Here is a 19,401-nt window from a genome sequence, read left to right as displayed (position 1 = left end):
TGTGAATATACTAAAAAACATTGAATGGTACACTTATTCAAGTAGGTGAATTGTATGGTATGTGACTTATAGCTCAACGAAGCTGTCAATAAAAAAAAGAAAAAGAATAAACAGAGCGCTTAGTGAGCTGACGATCTTTATTAAATGGCCGCTCTGGTCCTCCTTATTCATTTGGCAGAATTAACATGGTTTTTAATGAGCCAAGTTTTCGCTTGGCCATAGTGGGGCAAAAGCACTCTAACAAGTAAGGTTAGGTGTGTAGAAGTTTGTCTCAAACATTTTTTTGGATAAATAGAGTTTGAAAAATCTGCTTGGATGTCCCTGGTGGTGCAGAGGTTAAGAATCTGCCTGCCAATGCAGGGGACAAGGGTTCGATCCCTGGTCCGGGAAGATCCCACATGCCGTGGAGCGGCTAAGCCTGCACGCCACAACTACTGAGCCTGCACTCTAGAGCCCGTGCTCCGCAACAAGAGAAGCCACCGCAATGAGAAGCCTGCGCACCGCAACCGAGAGTAGCCCCCGCACGCCGCAACTAGAGAAAGCCCGCGTGCAGCAACGAAGACCCAACTCAGCTAAGAAGAAAAGAAAGAAAGAAAAATCTGCTTACTTCTCCCAGGGGAAGGATAGCTTTGCCAGGTTTTGTAGCTCAGCTATTCTTGGGCATAATGACCATCAACTCTCTCGATGCGAAGGCTCAAGAGCTGCTGGATTTGGACAACAATGGAAAGGGGAGACGTTGCAAAGTGCTGAGGGAAAATGGATCTCCCCCATAGGGCCTCCAAAGAGGGCTTTGTCTTTGGCACTGGCCCACATCTGTAGGCTTTGCTTCTCTGAACGGAAACTGAGTCTAGTAACTTAACACTAAGGTCTTCCTTTGAGGCTTCTTTTGATAACTGCAAAGGTTAATAAGACCCTGCTCGTCTTCTGTAAAATTGCCTCTACAGAATCCCCCCCCTTCTCTTGCAATAATTTGTTTAAAGCTTTTGCTGTTTCACCTTAAGTTTCCCAGAGCCAGTGAAAAACAGAAGTAAACACTTCGATATTTTGCATTTCATCATTTCAAGTTATTTTTGCCCTTTGTGTTTTTATTGCCTGAATACAGAAAACTCTTTTAGATTTTTAAGCCATACAGGATGAAATATTCACTTGATTTGATTTTTGAATCCCTTTCACGACCCAGCTTGGCATTTGATTTTATGTATTATTTCAGCCAGAGCTTTGCAGAACCCTGAAATGAAAAGTGGGCTTGTTTTCTCTGTTGAATGTACCTTTTTATTACCTTTCCCTCAGTGCTCCCAAGAACTTGAATCCCTGAGACTGGGGTTCTCATATTTCTCTCGTGCTGCACGGCATTTCCCTGTGTTGGCAGAGTTGCAGAGAGTGTTAACTGTGGTTGAGTGAGACCCATTTACCCTGGTGGAGGTTCAGTGTGAGCTTGATTTTGATATCTCCAGGCTGAAGTGATGGAGGCTAGGTTTTCAGAGGTGTGTAATTCCTTGGAAAGCCTTTAGTAATCATTTCAGCAAGGTCACGCAAGATGTTTGAGAGCAGGCTCTGTTGCTGAGCTGCAGGGGGTCCCATCTGAGCCCCACTGTGTTCATCACGGGGCTCTCAACAGAGGAAGCTGTGGCTGGCGAGGTCTGCTTCTGGCGCTGTGTCCTTCACTGAAGTGGTAGAGGCAGACAGGCCGTCTGCAGCAGCCCTGTGTGAGGCTGGCCACCCTGACAGCCTATCTGCCTCAGGAGAATTGCTAAAAGAACGCTGATATTGGGATCTCCCTGACGGTCCAGTGGTTAAGATGTCATGCTTCCACTGCAGGGGGCGTGGGTTCGATCCCTGGTCTGGGAACTAAGATCCCACATGCCACGTGGCATGGCCAAAAAAAAAAAAAATTAAAGAAAAGAACCCCTATAAATCCTGCCACTCAACCTATAGGCTTCTCTCCAGGTGCCCGACACACGCTGTTCAGGTCAACATACACGGGCTGCCCCTCCTAATTCCAATCGAACAAGGGCATCCTTTACAATCTGAATTGATGTTATGCTATGAAATATTATGGATCAAAAGAAATAGTCTGGTCTCTGTCTTAAAACAGTCAACAAATTATAAAAATGGCACTATAAATTAATTCTAATGATGGACCTCGTTCATAGTTGGTGAAGGGATTTCTGAGATTTTCTTACAAGGGTGATAGTGAGATATATGAAAGAGAAAGAGAAATATGAAATACTGTGATTTTGTGATACTTTGTGGATTTATGAGCAGTTTGTGAAAATGTATACTTACTGTGCTATGTATTCTCAGACCATTTAAAATTTGCTAACTTCAAGGTGCGAACTTGAAAAATATTCTCTTCTTCTATTCCCCTCTGACAATAATTGTTATTTATTTCCTGTAAGAAAATATTTGCAAGGGAAAGTGGAAGCTTAAAGGGGTAAAATATTTAGGCTTGGGTGACAGGAAAACATTGATTTTGTATCATAAGATTAGAAACGTAGTATTTGGAAAAGTTAAATAAATTTGAGTTTATTACCCTGCTCTATCACTCACTAGATGTTTCCTCACCTGGGATGTGGAAAGAAACTTCTGTATTCTTTCCAACCTAAGACACCATTCATTGTAAGATGCCCCATGATTTTGAGTTACTATGAAAGAAAAATGCTTCTAATTAGACAATGACACAAGATAGAGATCCTATTGATTGTCAGACACATTCTGATTTCAGAGCAATTCAAAACGCGTACAGTTTTGAGAATTAGATGAGATACTATCCATACAGCAGTTATCACAGTTTCTGGCATATAGTTAGCATCAGTGTGTGTGTGTGTGTGTTTGTGTGTGGTGTATATGTGTACAGAAAGAAAGAGGAAGGTGGGAGAGACGGAAAGAGAGAGAGAGAGAGAGAGAATGGGCATGAGAACCAATTGTACTTCCTTCTTTTCTAGGTGCTCACCCCGCTTTCTCCTCCCCTTCTGTCCCGGCTGCCTTCCCCAAAGACAACGGCAGAACCTGGAAGCCATAATGGCTTACAATGATAGTCTGTATTGATTCATAGTCTTAGGTTTGCAAACCATTGACTTTTCAACTTACCTAAAGAAAACTTTGGATGTGGAATACACAGAAAGGGTCAGAGAATTTAGAGAAAAGAGCATGAGGACATCTAAGATTCTGAGGATCTGTCTATACTAACTTAATTCACCACAGTAGGACAGTCTGCACCATTGTGATCTCACCATAGAAAAGAGGTATCAGAGGGCTACTGGCATTCCACGCTTTGTCACCTGTGGTGGCTTGGCAGTTAAGCTTCTGCTAATAACGCCCAAGTCAATTTTGATAACAGTGAGATTTTTTAGGCGTCAGTCTAGATATTTCGTGCGTGCCAGTTTTAAACTGATTTTAGCAAGTTATTTTAACTCCAAATGAGATCTTAGATCTCCTATTTGTAAAACAAGATATGGCCTATTTCAAGGAATAATTGAAAACAAAAATGAATGTCATTTGAGGATTTTATGTAATAAATTCTAAATAACAAAATTATTCATCCATACATTCACCAGGCCTTGGTAAGTGCTAGAAAGGTCTGAAGATAATAAAGATATAGTCCCTACCATGCACAGGAACCTTCCAGTCTAGCAGGAAAGAGAGAAGTAAACCCGGTAGATGGTGGCAGGTCTTATGGTGGGGGCAAGCACTGGGTCCCGTGAAAGCAGGTTGTGATTCTTCACAATAGCAATAGCAACACGATTGCAGTTCCCCGAACCTGAAACATTCTTGATGAGTGGGTCACCTAATTTTGTCCTCCTGTCTTCCAGTTCAAGGTTTTCCTGTGTTCCAAGTGATGCATTAGGTTTAGGCATATTTTATGTGTCTATTTGCAAAATAGATAATGTCTGCCTATTGACAAAAATTGGAGTGAAGAGGAAACATTGCATCAGTAGCTTCAATATTTGGTAATTCACCAAATATCATTTTTCATAAAGACCTTTTGACTCCATCCAGCCACACTTTGTAAGGGTAAGCAATATTGTGACCCAGAGCAAAAACTTCAACATTGAATGCTAAGGGGATCATGCTTGAAATAAGGGAAAGAAAGGAAGTAGGACAATTAACATGTCAATCTGCTTGGTTAAGTAAATAGATAAAAGATTTCCTACTGGAAAGCAGTAGGGTGTGCTCAGACCTTTTATGAACGAAGCAGGGTCCTCTGGTCAATACTTATGCAGCAATGACTTCTTTAGATTCAGATATATACACACAGTAGCTCAAAAGCTAACAGAGGTTTATGTGTTTGAGAGGACATAGTAGCTAAATATCAAACAAAGGTTTATATATTGAAGAACACATACAGGTTTATGTTGGACAATTATGAATAATATTTTATTTTATTAATTTTTTAAAATTTTGCTATATAACATACAGTAAGATATATTTTTTAATGCTTTTCTTTTTAAAAATTTATTTTGTTTATTATTACTCTTTTGGCTGCATTGGGTCATCATTGCTGCGCACGGGCTTTCTCTAGTTGCGGCGAGCAGGGGCTACTCTTCCTTGCAGTGTGCGGGCTTCTCATTGCGGTGGCTTCTCTTGTTGTGGAGCACGGGCTCTAGAGTGCAGGCTCAGTAGTTGTGGCGCACGGGCTCAGTAGTTGTGGCGCACGGGCTTAGTTGCTCCGCGGCACGTGGGATCCTCCCGGACCAGGGCTTGAACCCGTGTCCCTTGCATTGGCAGGCGGACTCCCAACCACTGCACCACCAGGGAAGCCCCACGAGTAGTATTTTAAATTCAGTTCTATAGATTAAATGGCATACTAAAATTTGCCTAATTATAATTCCAATATATTTATTTGTTCAAATGTTAAACTCATTAATAGCAGGCGGATACTTGTGTCAATTGCCAACATTTATTGGGTATATGCTATGGGCTAGGCACTGTTTCAAGCACTTCCTGTATCTTAACCCGTTTAATCCTAACAATCTATGAGGAAGAAACTACTCTTATCCATATTTTACAGAAAAATCTAAGGCCCGGAATGTCAGAAACTTGCCTGAGGACAGACAGCTTGTAGGTGGCAGAGCTGAGATTCGAACTTGGAATCTTCATGGCCCACACTCTTACCTGGAATTGTCTCAGACATCTGCAGTCGCATTGGCCTCCATCCTCTCCCGCCTGTGCCCTAGGCTGGGCCCCTGGGCTTGGTCCAGTCACTCCCATCTCTCCCCGCTGTTCTGTCCTCCTTCCTCTGCTCGTTCTACAGGCGTCCGTGGGCCCCAGTTGATGCCTTTTCCCCACCCTCTTGACCCCGCCCTCCCCGCGTCTTGGCCACTAGAGGGCGCGAGGAGCAGAAACTCGAGGGTAACAGGTGTCCGGCAGCGGCTGGGAAGGGGCTGGCTCCGGAGCAGAGGCTGAGAGGAGGGAGACAGAAGGAGGGGCGCTGGGGGTCTGGGGACACGGGGAAGGGCAGGAGAGCAGCAGCCGGTGAGATGTATTGTCTCCCCCTGCGTCACCCCACCACACACTCGGCACCAGATCTTACCTACTCATTCCATTCCCCTAAAACTGCAACAACACCAAGACATTTGGGTGTCCTACTCAAACTGGAGATCTGAGCGTTGTACAGATTCCCCTGAAGGCATAGTCAGTCTTTCCGTTTTGGTAGTGCAGTGAGATTCAGAGGACAGGGGGACATCAGTAGGAAATTTTAATAGATCTTCACTCTGACGAGACCTCATGCTAATGACACATTTTTTGTTTTTAAGAGTTGAATACTAGTTAGGATGCATAGTCAGATAAATTATACTGCTTTTAAATTAGGACTCAGCTGTGAGCGTGGGGATTTGTTTTGTTGCTATCCCAGGGTCTAGCACGGTATCTATAACTATAATATCGATATATAAATCGCTCAATTGAAATAGGAATTTTATTAATGGATCATTTCACTCTGAAGGTAAAGCTTTGCCTATTTAGTCATGTAGATAGAATGTGGACTATTCTCTAATGAGGAGGATAATTTAATAACCAGCTCGTCTAAGCCCAGAGCTCTGGTCAACTTCCCCCAAAGCTTCCAGTACCCGCTGGTTCTAAGAGGCAGCTGTGGTGCTGTGGAGAGCACCCTGGGCTGGGAGCCAGAGACCTCAGTTTTCATTCTCGCTCTCCCTGCCCTGTGTGCATTACTGGGCTGGTCACTTCCTCATCTGTAAAAGAGCCATTACTGGTTTAATAAAGTCAGGACCATGGTGAGGATTACAAGATAAACACTATTTTTGTTTCCCTGTCAACCCAGGCAAAGCTCAGACTTTAGATTAACCTAATCCTCCCTCTTTGCTCCTTTACGTGGGCTGTGGGACACACAGGAGGAGCGAGCCATCCAGGTATGCACACGGATGCAGCTGCAGGCTTCTGGAATCTCATAGCACCTGGACCCACCATCCTCTCCATTTGCAAAGCCGTGTACATGTTCTAACTTAGCCCGCTCTTTACTTTCCTACAATGGTTATTCCAACCTTTGGCTATATTTAAAGTTCTCCGTATCTCTTCCCAAACCGAAGCTATATGTGTATATATATACATATAAAGAATCTACACATGTTATCAATTCTTAAGGGGGGAAAAAAAGCATAGAAAAAAGACTGGAGTGAAATATGCCAGAATGTAAGTTGTGGGTTTTTGGTCCTTCATATTTCTCTGTGCTTTTTCAAGTGTTCTAGTCCATCATGTATTGCATGATGTTTCCAAAATAAGAACAACAACAAAACGAAAAACTACCATTCGAGGAGCTACCACCTGCCCATTGATTTATCCTCCCACCCCCTGCTCCCAAATCTGATTCCCGGCCCAGATGCAGGGTTCTCGCTCTCCCTCTCCGGGGCTAATCTGATCATCTGTGCTATTAATTCTATATTCTTCTGACTTCTCAAGGATCTTGACTTGACATTAGATAACCCTTTTTCTCCCCACTCAATCTCCCATTCCTTTTTGGTCTCTTTGCGAGCATATAAGTATGCTTAAAGGAATTCCCTGGAGGTCCAGAGGTTAGGACTCGGTGCTTTCATTGCCAGGGGCCAGGTTCAGTCCCTGGTCGGGGAACTAAGATCCCACAAGCCACATGGTGCGGCCAAAATAAAAATACGCTAAGTCCCCTCCATATATCAGCAAACAAGCAAAACTCCCCAGGCTCCAGCTCCACCTTGGCTCCCCTCTAGCTCTAGACCCGTACCCCCTTTTCCTTTTATATGTAGTCTGAGTTCTAGAAAGAGTCTGAATTCCAGCCTCTGAATCTCCACGACTGACCGTTTAACCCATTGCAGCCTGGCTTCCACCTTCACAACACCCTTAAAATTGCTCTTGCCAAGATCTCCTTTCAGGCTTCGTCTTCCTCTGCTCTTCTGACTTTGCTCAGTCTTGTTGGAACATCCCTTCTATGCCATAAATTCTGCCACCTGTTAGGAATGTCCCAGACCAGCTCTTCCTGGGCTCGTGGGTCAGGGATCACTGCGTGAGGCGTATCTCCCGGGCCCTTCACACGTGGTGTGTCTACCGTGGGGTTCGAGAGCTGCTCTCCCCCGGTCCTTTCCTCCTCATTTTCTGGACCCCTGCCACCTTTCGGGTGTCCCCGTCCCCTCCTCAGCTTGTTGGCTGTGCTGTCGGTGTGGAGCCTGACTGTGACTCACCTGGACCTTTGCAGTGCTCTCCCAGCCATGTCTCTGATTCTAGTGTTGACTGCATCTCACCGCCAGCAATAATCTTTGTCACACACACCTCCCATCCTCTCTGACCCTGGCTTCAAATTCCTTGGTGGCCTCCCATTGCCCAGAGGTACAACCCGAGCTCCTCTCCGTGATCCTTCATGGTCTCGCTCGCTTTACATCTCTTGCCCATGTCCCGCCACGCCCCAGTAGCTTGCATTCCACACTCCCATAGCTTGGACTCCTCTGATTCTTCAATTCCGTTATCTTTTGCCCCTTTGCATATATTTCCTTTGTGCAGGATATTTTCTGTGTGCTGGCACATTGGACAGATTCTGTCTCATCTGTCGAATGTCAGCTCAAATACTGCCACTCCTGTGATGTCCTCCCTGATTTCTCCCAGGGAAGACTCAGGTACTTCTTTTCCTGTATTCTCCCTGCCCTTTGTATAATTTTCTTATCATACTTTAATTTGTTTTGTTTATTTCTCTTTTAGATTGTAAGGTTCGTGGGGCAGGCGATATGACTAATTTTTTAGCTTTTTTTTTTTACTGTGAAATATAATGCACACAGAAGTGCATTAATCAAAACTTAGATCACTTATGTGTAGAACCTAAAATATAATACAGGGAATTCACTGGTGGTCCAGTGGTTAGGACTCCGCACTCTCACTGCAGGGAGCATGGGTTTGATTGCTGGTCAGGGAACTAAGATCCCACATGCCACGTGGCATGGCCAATATATATATATGTGTGTGTGTGTGTATATATATAATACAAATGAACTTAATGTACAAAACAGAAACAGACTTACAGACATAGAAAAGAAACATGGTTACCAAAGGGGAAAGGGCGGGGAAGGGATAAATTAGGAATTTGGGATTAACATATAAACACTGCTATATATAAAGTAGATAAACAACAAGATCCTATTGTATAGCACAGGGAACTATATTAAAAATCCTGTAATAAACAAAAACGGAAGAGAATATGAAAAAGAATATATATACATATGTATATAACTGAATCACTTTGCTGTATACCTGAAACTAACACAACATTGTAAATCAACTAGACTTCAAAAAAAAAAAACTTAGGGATAATGAATAATCATAAAGTGAACATTTGTGTAACTACTGCCCAGGTCATGAAAAGGAGTATTTTCAGTCCTCCAGGAGCCCCCTCTATCCTTTCCAGATCCCACCCATCCCCCTACTATCTTTTCTTCATAGTTGCACTACCTATGTATTCATTTCTAAACAAATCATTTAGTTTTACCTGTTTTTGACCTTTATACAGTCAGATCATGTTTTCTGTTGTGTTTTACGTCCTTTATTCAACATTGTGTTTGTATGTGTCCTCATTTTTATTATTGTATCGCAGCATTTCATTACATGAATTTACTGCATGTAATGTATCTATTAATGGATGTTTGGTTTATTTCCAGTTTGGGGCTATTATGGTGCTTCAGATATCTTATACACTTCTTTTGTTCCCCATGTGCATGAATTTCCTCAGGGTATAGATCCAGGAATGGAACTGCCTGTCACAGGGTGTATATATCTTCAACTCTACCAGATAATGCTAAACTGTCTTTCAAAGTGTCTGTCGCAATTTACATCCTACCAGCCTTGTAGAGGGTGCCCATTGCTCTGTATCTTTGCCAATATGTGGTATTGTCAGACTTTTCCACTTTTACTGACATGGTTGGCATGGAGTAGTATTTCACTGTGGCTTTAATTTGTGTTTCTCTCTTAGTAAGGAGGCTAAGCACGTTTATGAGTTAATGGGTCAGCTGAATTTCCTCCTAAGTGAAGCCCCATTTAAGTTTTGCTCACTCTCTCATGGGTTGATTGTCTTTATTTTATGGCTTTGAAAGTTCTTGCACATTCTGGATATGAGTCCTTTGTTGGCTGTATGTGTTGAAAATAAGCTATACTATAAAATCACAAACATTAAAGATTTATTGATTATAGTGTTTTTAAAATTCTTTCCCTTCGCACTAATAAGTAAGTAGAAACAGGATAATTAGACAATAAACAATAGTATACATTCCTTCAAATTAATCCTGTCCTTCCCTTCTTCTCTCCAGGCGTCATCATCGTCCCCAGTGCCGGCGTTGGGATTGTCCTTGGAGGCTACATCATAAAAAAATTGAAACTTGGTGCGAGGGAATCTGCAAAACTAGCGATGATCTGCAGTGGTGTGTCTTTACTGTGCTTTTCAACCCTGTTTATTGTTGGATGTGAAAGTATCAATCTAGGTGGCATAAACATCCCGTATACAACAGGGTAAGTATCTCGGAAGAGGCGTCTCATCTCATCCTGGTCATGATTGAAGTGCGGAGCTCTGCGGTGTTTGGATCCCATGGTTCGGCTTGCGTCCCTCCCTCCATGCGGGGCTCACTACGTCTGCGTTTCTGTCCTGGTAGAGCTGCACTCTCTTGGGCAGAGGCCTCCGTCTCTCCGTTGTCTGTGTCCCTTTTGACCCTCGCAACGTCTCCCATGACATTTGGGTTACAGTACGTGAGGAGGAAATGCTAGTTGGCTTAATGGAAACTGTTCTTTTTTTTTTTTAATGTAATGTTTTGAATAGGTAGTACATTCACACAGTTTCAAAACAAAGTTCAATGAAAATACAGTGTGTCCCAAGGCCTCCACCCCACTTCTCCCCAAAGACAAACCAGGGAACCACTTTAATTCATCTCTTGTGTACCCTTCCAAGGATGTTCCTTATACAAGAAACTATGAATGTGTATTTTCAGTGTTTTCTGTTTTATATCCAAAAAGTAGCATTCTATACATTCTTTTCTTTTTTATTTATTTATTTATCTATTTATCTACTTATTTATTTATGACTGTGTTGGGTCTTCGTGGCTGCGCACGGGCTTTCTCTAGTTGCGGCGAGCGGGGGTTACTCTTCGTTGCGGTGCGCACGCTTCTCATTGCGGTGGCTTCTCTTGTTGTGGAGCATGGGCTCTAGGCACGCAGGCTTCAGTAGTTGTGGCTCGTGGGCTCAGTAGTTGTGGCTCGCGGGCTTAGCTGCTCCGCGGCATGTGGGATCTTCCCGGACCAGGGCCCAAACCCGTGTCCCCTGCAATGGCAGGTGGATTCTTAACCACTGCACCACCAGGGAAGTCCCTATACATTCTTTTCTGAGCTTTTTTTTTTTTTTTGTGTAACGATCTGGGTTGGAAACTTTCTGTCACAATAATAATAATGATGGTGATGTTCAAAGTGTAGGTAACCCTTATATTAACACTAGTGCATGCCAAGCATTCTTCTAAATGCTTTACATATATTAACTCATTAACCCTCATAACAGGCCTAATCAGGTAGGTACTGTTATTATTCTGATCTTACAGAGGGCAAAACTGAGGCATGGCTGACACGTATCAGTATATACATCCGTTCAGGCTGCTGTAAGCGAACACCATAGACTAGATGGCTTAGAAACAACAGAAGTTTATTTCTCACAATTCCGGAGGCTGGGAAGTCCAAGATCAAGGTGCTAGCAGATTCGGTGTCTTGTGAGGACCTGCTCTTTGGATCATAAATGGCTGTCTCTGGCTGTGTCCTCACATGGTGGGGGTGAGGCATCTCCCTAGGATCCTTTCTGTAAGGGCACTAATCCCATTCATAAGGGCTTCACCTTCATGACCCAGTCACCTCCCAAAGGCCCCAAACTCCAAGTACCATCACGTTTGGGGTTAGCTTTCAACATGTGGATTTTTCATGGACCCAAACATTTAGTCTATTGACCTAGAGATCACAGGCAAGGATTACACAAGAAACATGTGTAAAGCTCTCCTGGCACACAGTAAGTGCTCAGTGATAGTTAGCTGTTGTTATTAGTCATCACTAATCCATTAAGAACAATTTCTATCACATTATTTTTACTACAATTGGAAAGCATAAATAGAATATTAAAAATTAGTAAGAAAAACCAGCAGTCTCCTGACCCTGCTTCCCAGGGGCAATAATTTAAAATTCTTTTTAGCTATCTCTTCTGGTATTTACCTCTATATTTTTAAAGCATACTGTATAAATTAACCAAATGAAGACATTATTTATGACTTCCTGTCTTAGTAAATGAGGAGTCTAGCATTTGCTTCACAAGTTGTGCTCAAATCCTTTTCTGATATTTTCATGGTATGGTTATGACAGTATTGTTAGCAGCTGAGGCACAAGTACTGTATCGTGATTAGATTTCCTCCTTTGTACAGCAGTGATTTTCCTGGAATTAAATCACTACCTTGTTTTCATTTCCTTTGTTTTCTTTGAGTCTGCTTTTGCCTTCCCTTATCCTCTAAGGGCTCAAGAAATCTCAATATGAATTTTCACCCATCCGATGAACTCAGGATTCCATTTCCCCACCCCTTGGAGTCATCTGTATGGGAGCCCTCTGGGCCTGCTGCCCCGCTGTTGCCCCAGGAATCTCACTTGCCTCTCTCTGTGCTGATCCTTCGTTTTCTAGGTTCTGTGGATGCCTCTTTTTTGGCTTCCTCCCCCATTTTGCTAGAGCACATCCTCCAGTAGCTACAGGAAGGCTGTCAAGGCTGTTACCTTTTTTTTTTTGGAGATTTTTCATGAAATAACCTCTTTTTTTTTTTTTTTTTTTAACAATTACATTTGATTGCCAAATTGGCTGGGTTAAGAACTTTGGACTGGATGAATCATTTTCACTAAAAAATTTAAAGTTTTCACTCCATTTTTGTCTAATTTCTAATGCTCTTGTGGGAATTCTGGTCTTTCTTTTTCCCAATCCTTTGTATGTGCCCTACTTTTCCTTCCTGGGAGTTTCCATTTATTCCCACTATTCCCAAATTTCACCACAATACACTTTTTTTTTTCCTCTGAGCACTTGATGAACTTTTAATGTCTGGAGACCATGTCTTTTGTTTCCATTTTAACTTTTTTAAAAAATGTAATTGTTGTTATTTTCTCTCCACAGTTTTTTTTCTCCTATCTCCTTCATTGATTCTCTACTTTTCTTATTCGTTATAAACTATTTTATATCTCATTATGGCTTGTCATTTAGTGGATCTCACTGTAGGGTAATTGCAGGGGGACAGCTGGCATTTTCATTGGGGTGCTCAGTGTCAGAACCTGAGGTCTTACCTTTGAGGTGCTTCAGTTCCTCAAGAGAAGGATGCTCCTATCTCCTGGCTTGGGCTGTGTTGTGGTGGGTTCAGGGTTGTAAGCCTAGCTGCTGACATTCTAGAGCTGGGAGTAGGGTGGTGGGTGGAAGAGGCTAGGGAGCTACTGTTCATTTTGCAAACTTTTACCAAATTCCTCTGTCATCATCCTAGCATCTTGCCAAAGTTCTCTTTTATGTGGTGCTCTTAAGTCCAGAGCCTTTGGTTCATTTTCTCCAGAAGATAGAGGGGGTGGAAGAAGAAGTGGTCATCTACTAAGTAGGATGGGGAAGGGAACCTGCTTAAAATTGTATCATATTTGGACCATGACTTTCTTGTGGTGTTTGTCCTTGAGTTCCAAAGGCCTGTTCTTTCTCCTACTACTGGCGTTTATCTTGTCCATATATATATTTAAGTTCTCATTATACTTTGTTTTATTGAATTCTTTTTTTCTGAAACTCTCCATAATTTTGCTTCAATTGGATTGGTTGCTCTTTTGCATAACTTATATCCTGGAACTTCCTTTCATAGATCTCAATTGTATCCACTAGGTTTTGTCTGTGTAGTTATTTATTTGTTAACTCCTCATTTTGCCAGAAAAAAATCCTTGGATAACTTCCTAGGGAAGGGTTCATGGAAAGAGAAGCTGTCTGAAACTGTAAGTGTATTAAAAGGTCTTTATTCTTCTTTCACATTTAAATGATAGTTGGAGTGGGTATAGAATTATAGGTTAAACATTTGTTTTTCTGAGAACTTGGAAACCATTGCTTTGTCATCTAGCGTTTAATGTTGCAGATACTTAAATGAAATTTAATTTCAGTCTGAGTTCTCATTTCTCCGTTACCAACTTTATTTGGAAGTTTTGAGGATATTTTTTATTCAAAGGGTACTGAAATTTCGTAAGGAATGCTCTACCCTCCGATTTTGTCTTAGCTGGACTCCTCCAATGTCACTTTCTCGGAGAGACTTTCCCTTTCTGCCCAATATAAGGGAGCCCACTCTCCCCTCATTCTTTATTACATCACCTCTTCAGTTTCCTTGTAGCACGTGCCACTATCTGAAATTGTCTTGCTTACTTGCTTTGCTCTTGTCTTTTGTCTCTAAAATATGAGCTCCTTGAGAACAGTTACTATAGCTGCCTACATAATAGTTGTAGCCCCGCCATCTACAACAAAGTTTGTTGTTGAATGAATGGACAGACACATGAATGTCGTGGCCCAGGGCTTTGTTCATTCATTGTATTAGGCACTTTTAATCTAACACCTATGTCCTTTTTTTTCTTTTAACCTCAGGGAGATTTTCTTCTACTATATCTTTACTCGTTCTCGTCTTCATTTTCCCTATGTTCTCCAGGACGCCTGTTTTTCAGATGTTGGAACTTACAGACTCGTTACCTGTATGTTTAACTTGTTTTCTCATATTTTCTTTGCTATGAGAGATTTTTCCAAACTTGCTTTTTTATTCTTTATGTAAATTTTAAATTTTGAAAATAATTTTTTCTTCGGCATTCTGAGTGTTCCCTTTTCATAACGTCCTGCTGTTGTTTGAACAGGAGTAATATCTTCTCAGATCTCTCTGCACATATAATTCAGTTTTGTTTTTTTTTTACTTTGTTGCTGTGTCTTACATTTTGTCATTTTAGTTGAAATGTCAATTTTTCTGTTCATTTACTCTGGGTTTTACAGGTTGACAAGACTCAGTTTAGCATCTGTCAGGTTATGTGTCCCTCTCCCCCACTCACCCCCCACCACACACAAGAACGAGGGAGTTTTATCCTTATTTGTCAACATCTAAGGTAGAAGCTTAGCTTTTACATTTTGTTCTGAATTTTTTAGAAGAGCTTTCTGATGAATTTCGGGGCTCTGAATTGGGGATGGAGGGGGTGGGTATGAGAGTGGAAGGGCCCACTGATACAGTCTTCTCTCCCTTAGGTCTCCAGTGAGTCGCATTGTTTTCAGCTTCTCAGTCACTTTTGCTCCCTGTTGCACCTGCTGGATTTGGATTCAGAGTCGTGTAGAGGTTCCATGGGGCAGGCTGGCTCTTCTCCAAGGTGGCATCTGCTCATTTCACATGCACCTTTGCCTGTCCACTTTTATTTTCATGGAGTCTGGTGTCGCTCTTTCCATTTCTCTTTGCCAGCTCGATTCATTTTCATTATACTCACTTTTATTTCAAGTGCCTTCTCAGAAGGGGTGGAACGCAGACTCCATGTCTTACCTGCTTTTAAACTGCAAGTCCCCTCAAGACTTCTAAAGCTTTTGCTTAACACCACATCGGTCTTGCCAATCCTGAATCAACTGATTCTGAACTCCCTAGCACTACTGGGAAAAAATTATATAATTGTGCTGATTTGCTCCATTACAAATTGATGAGTTCCAATCTTAGCAGGCCCTCGTCTTTGCTGAGCAATCCATTTACTTGGTCCTAGTCAGCTTCCTTTCCTATGCCTCACATTGGTCCATTTAAAAAAAAATCCTTTCTTCAAGTTTTTTTTATCTTACCGTAGCTTGTTTTCTCTTGTCGGACAACCTCGTATTCCTTATTACTGAGAAAAAAGAGGTCCCAAGTAAGAATTCCTTGAATTTTTCTTCCCTCTCCCCTCAAAGATAGTATTATTTTCAAAGGCAAGTAATAGCGCCATCATTTTCTAGCTATGTGACCTTGTAAAAAATTATCTAATATTGTAAACTCTTGGTTTCCTCGTATATAAAATGACAATAATGTGAATCATACCTGGTTACAACTATAATTAAAGTAAAACACATGCGGTTGAAAGAATGAAAATAATGCAGAAGGGTAGAAAATGAAAAGTCAGTGTCTCCTTCCTCCATCCTCAATCTCCAGTTTGAAGCGTTTAAATATTATAAACAAATATTTGTAGCTTTGATTTTGAGGATTATGTAAGGGAAGGTTTTTGATATTTCCCAGCACAGAGTCTAACACTTAGTATATGTTGAAAAAAGTTAGTTTCTTGGCTTTACTCCCTTTCTAGATCATGCAAAGTGACTCTTTTTTCCTTTTTAAAAGATTAATGAATGTCTGGTATCCACCTCTGCACTGGGACGTTACTTATATAGTGATGCTGAAACTAGTCAGGACTTGATGTAAATAAACATTGTAGTTATCTAAATCCATGACTTAGGGTACATTTCTTCTCAGTTAATTGTATTCAACAAAGAAAAGTTGATTAGGAGTGCCAGAGACTGCTGCAAGGATTCATTCATTCTAATATTTGTGGCCTGACTTCATCGAAGTTTATAAACTAGCAAAAGAAAAACCCAGTTTCCTTGGAGAATTCCTCTAGCTCCCCAAATACTTCTAGGAAGAGAGTTAAAATTGAATTAGTATAAACACTTTTGGGTGGTACAGCTGCACAGGTTTGACACTTTTAGAGTAACAGTTACCTTTGTGTGAAGAATAATGGGGCCCTTTCTCCAAGCAGGGTATGGACTACATTTCAGCCTCTCCTTGCTCCCTTGCCTGGGTGCTCTTGTGCAGTGCACAACCTGTTCATCAGTACATGGTTGGCCTGCCTCATAAAAATGGTAGTTCTGCATGATTTTGATCCTTGCATGTAGGATTTTTCTCCTTTAAAGCTGATAAAGAGAGAGATGAAGGGAGTGGCAGTGAAGAAAGGAGCCTTTGTCAGACACCTGTTTGGCTCAGGTGTGGTGATTGGCACTCATGTATATCTTTTATATACACTGCTTACAACATCACTCCACTGTGTGTGTTATTAACCACATATTTCAGTTAAAGAAACTGAGGTTAGAGAGTAAATGATTTGCCCCAAGTCATCAGTTAATAACGAGTGGAACTGAATGAAACCCAGATTATCTATTTTAGAGTTTGTATCCTTTCTGAGTACTACACTGAGGTGCTGTTATACATTTTGTATTTTATATAAGCACACATCTAAGTGCACACACCACCTCCTTACTCAGAAAGCTATAGAGAATGCATCCATTTCTTTCAATAGTGCACTAATGTTTGGCCTTGCCAGTTTCTAGCTGTGTGAGTATGGGCAGATTAGTTAATCTTTCTGTGCTTGGTTTCTACATCTTTAGGGTAAGGATACTGATAGTATTGATCATGTTGAATTGCTGTGAAGATTGAATAAGGTACTTGGCAAATTCCTTAACCTCTCTGTGCCTCAATTTCCTCATCATTAAGATGGGCTAATAATAGTCTCTATCTCTTACAATTACAGAGAGGATAAAATGGAATAAAACCCACAGTAATAAGCAATTGTTAAATAACTATTTAATGTTATTTTTCTCATTTTAAATATGAGGAGAAAGAAATTCAGAGGGATCAAATAACTTGCTTAAAGTCACACAGCTAGAAAATGATAGAGCTAGGACTGGAACCCAGGTTTCTCTGATTTTGAAAGTAATGTTTTTAATTATTAAACTGTCCTGAAAGAAGAAAAGAAACACAAAGAAGAAAGCACAATATATAAGCCAATTCCATTTATGAAAGTGTGTGTGAGAAGCTCCAGGTTCCCCAGCATGGTGAATTTTCTGACATTAAAGGAGTTAATGACTAACCTGTCTCTGAATTAGCATCGAGGGCTCAAGAGACCCCTAAGTGCCTGGGATGGGGTTGGGATGTTTTAGAAAGGTGACCTTTTCCTATTGAGCCAAAATGGAGTCACAGTTTTTTTGTAGAATGAACCTGATGTGTTATTAGTGGTTCCCTTAGAAAATTCAGATTTGATGGTCAAGATGTGGAGACAGCCTAAAGGTCCATCAGCGGCTGAATGGATAAAGAAAATGTCATATATACATACAATGGAATAAGATTCAGCCTTAAAAAAGAAATTATGTAATATGCGACGAGATGGAGGAACGTTGAAGACATTATGCTAAGTGAAAGAAAATAGTCACAGAAAGACAAATACTGTATGATTCCTCTTATATGAAGTATCTAAAATAGTTAAATTCATAGAATCAAAGAGCAGAATGGTGGTTGCCAGGGTCTGGGGGAAGGGGGAAACATGGAGTGACTAATCAATGGAAACAACGTTTTAATAAAGTAAGATGAACAAGCTTTAATGTTGATGATGCCCAAAGGAGGCGTGTCCATTTCACGAAATGGCCTTGGACAGCCCTCCCCACCCCACAATATGTCAGATCTCCAGTTTCCTTTGGCTTCTGAATTTAGAGGGAGGTGTCTTTGTGAGGTAGGCAAACATTGACGATTGTGCCCAACTTTGATCCTTAGGGTAAGTGCTGGCAATTGAAACAGTAATAGTAACTTGGTTTGGTCACTCAGTATAGATTACATTAAAGATTTATTCACTTCCCTTCAAAATAAATCTTTATTTTTCTAAAACAAAATAGAACAATAACAACAAAAAAGGTGACTAAGCGCTAGACATCTGCTGTACAACTTTGTGCCTGTAGTCAACAATACTGTACTGTACACTTGAAATTTTGTTAAGAGAGTAGATCTCGTGTTAAGTGTTCTAACCGCAATATGACAAAATTAAAGGAAAAAAATTCAGATTTGATTCTCCTAGCACCCACAATTTCCCTGCAGTTTTAATTAAGAAATGTGTTTTGCTTCCCCTCTGTGTCTGCCGAACTGTATTTCACGCAGGTGTTTCCTAATCATTTTGTCGACAAAGGAGCCAGTGAAAACTGTAGCTTAAGCAATACTTTATATAAACACATTGTATAATGTGAGTTGTTTGCTCTTTACCTTCAAATAATTTTTTCAAATGGGGTTAAATCTGATGTCCATGTACAGAAGTTTTCAACAGTACTGTCTTGATAAATCATTTAATAATTCTAGCTTTATTATCTTTCATTCATCAAGTGTCATCTCTTTGAACTTAAACTAAAATCTATTATATCATCTTCTGATTTGGAGACTTGAGTTATTGGGTCAGAACTTTTCCAGGGATGATTTCCTGAGCTATGACATGACGAAGATGCATTTGCTCAGTTTTCTGAGAGCATTTTCAGCAATGACTGTGATCTACCAGTCCACCCGTCCAAAATCTCAGGGGTTGGGGTATTCTTCTCAAGTTACTTCTCTCAATATAGTTTTATAGTCCCAAGGCACTAAGACATAAATATTGTCTGTTAATTCAGACCTTTGCTGCAACTCACAAAGGTACATTTCATCATCTTTGTCACCACTCCTGAACTTGCCATCCTGCCAGTATTTAGATAGTATTCTAGTACCAGCCCTTGAGTGACTAGCATTTCTAGCCAGATCATTCCTAATTTCTCTAATTAAATCATTCCTGTCTTCTGTGTTTCACAGACAACTTAACCTTCTGAACGTTTTTTTTTTTCCTATTTAATTTCTTTGGTGACATTCAAGATCTTTTATTTATTATAGGTATTACTAATTTTAAAGGCAATTCCTGAAAAGTAGAGAAAAAATAGTTTACTTAAAGGATCTTAGTTATGTGTGTTTCTGGATTATCTTGGCTACTTTTATTAATAGGCTTACAGTTCATTTCTAGCTGTAAGTATATGATTTGATCTATTTTTGGCTCTATTTGGGAGATACAAACAAAATTTGCTTTACTTCCTTTTTAGGAGTATCGAGGGGGTATAAAATATAA

The 19,401-nt window shown here is 40.8% G+C and overlaps 1 protein-coding gene across 1 annotated transcript in view; it reads left to right on the top strand.

The window, feature by feature from the left end:
* The window catches only part of SLCO5A1 (solute carrier organic anion transporter family member 5A1), a 126,259-nt gene that overhangs the window by 86,252 nt on the left and 20,606 nt on the right, over positions 1-19,401 (top strand). The window contains exon 5 of the mRNA XM_049700460.1: positions 9,774-9,972. Within this exon, the coding sequence (XP_049556417.1) occupies positions 9,774-9,972 (199 nt within the window). The remainder of the gene's footprint in view (positions 1-9,773; positions 9,973-19,401) is intronic.

This window comes from Orcinus orca, chromosome 17 (assembly GCF_937001465.1).
Source record: "Orcinus orca chromosome 17, mOrcOrc1.1, whole genome shotgun sequence".
Lineage (NCBI taxonomy): Eukaryota > Metazoa > Chordata > Mammalia > Artiodactyla > Delphinidae > Orcinus > Orcinus orca.
This window is presented reverse-complemented; position numbering and strand designations above follow the sequence as displayed.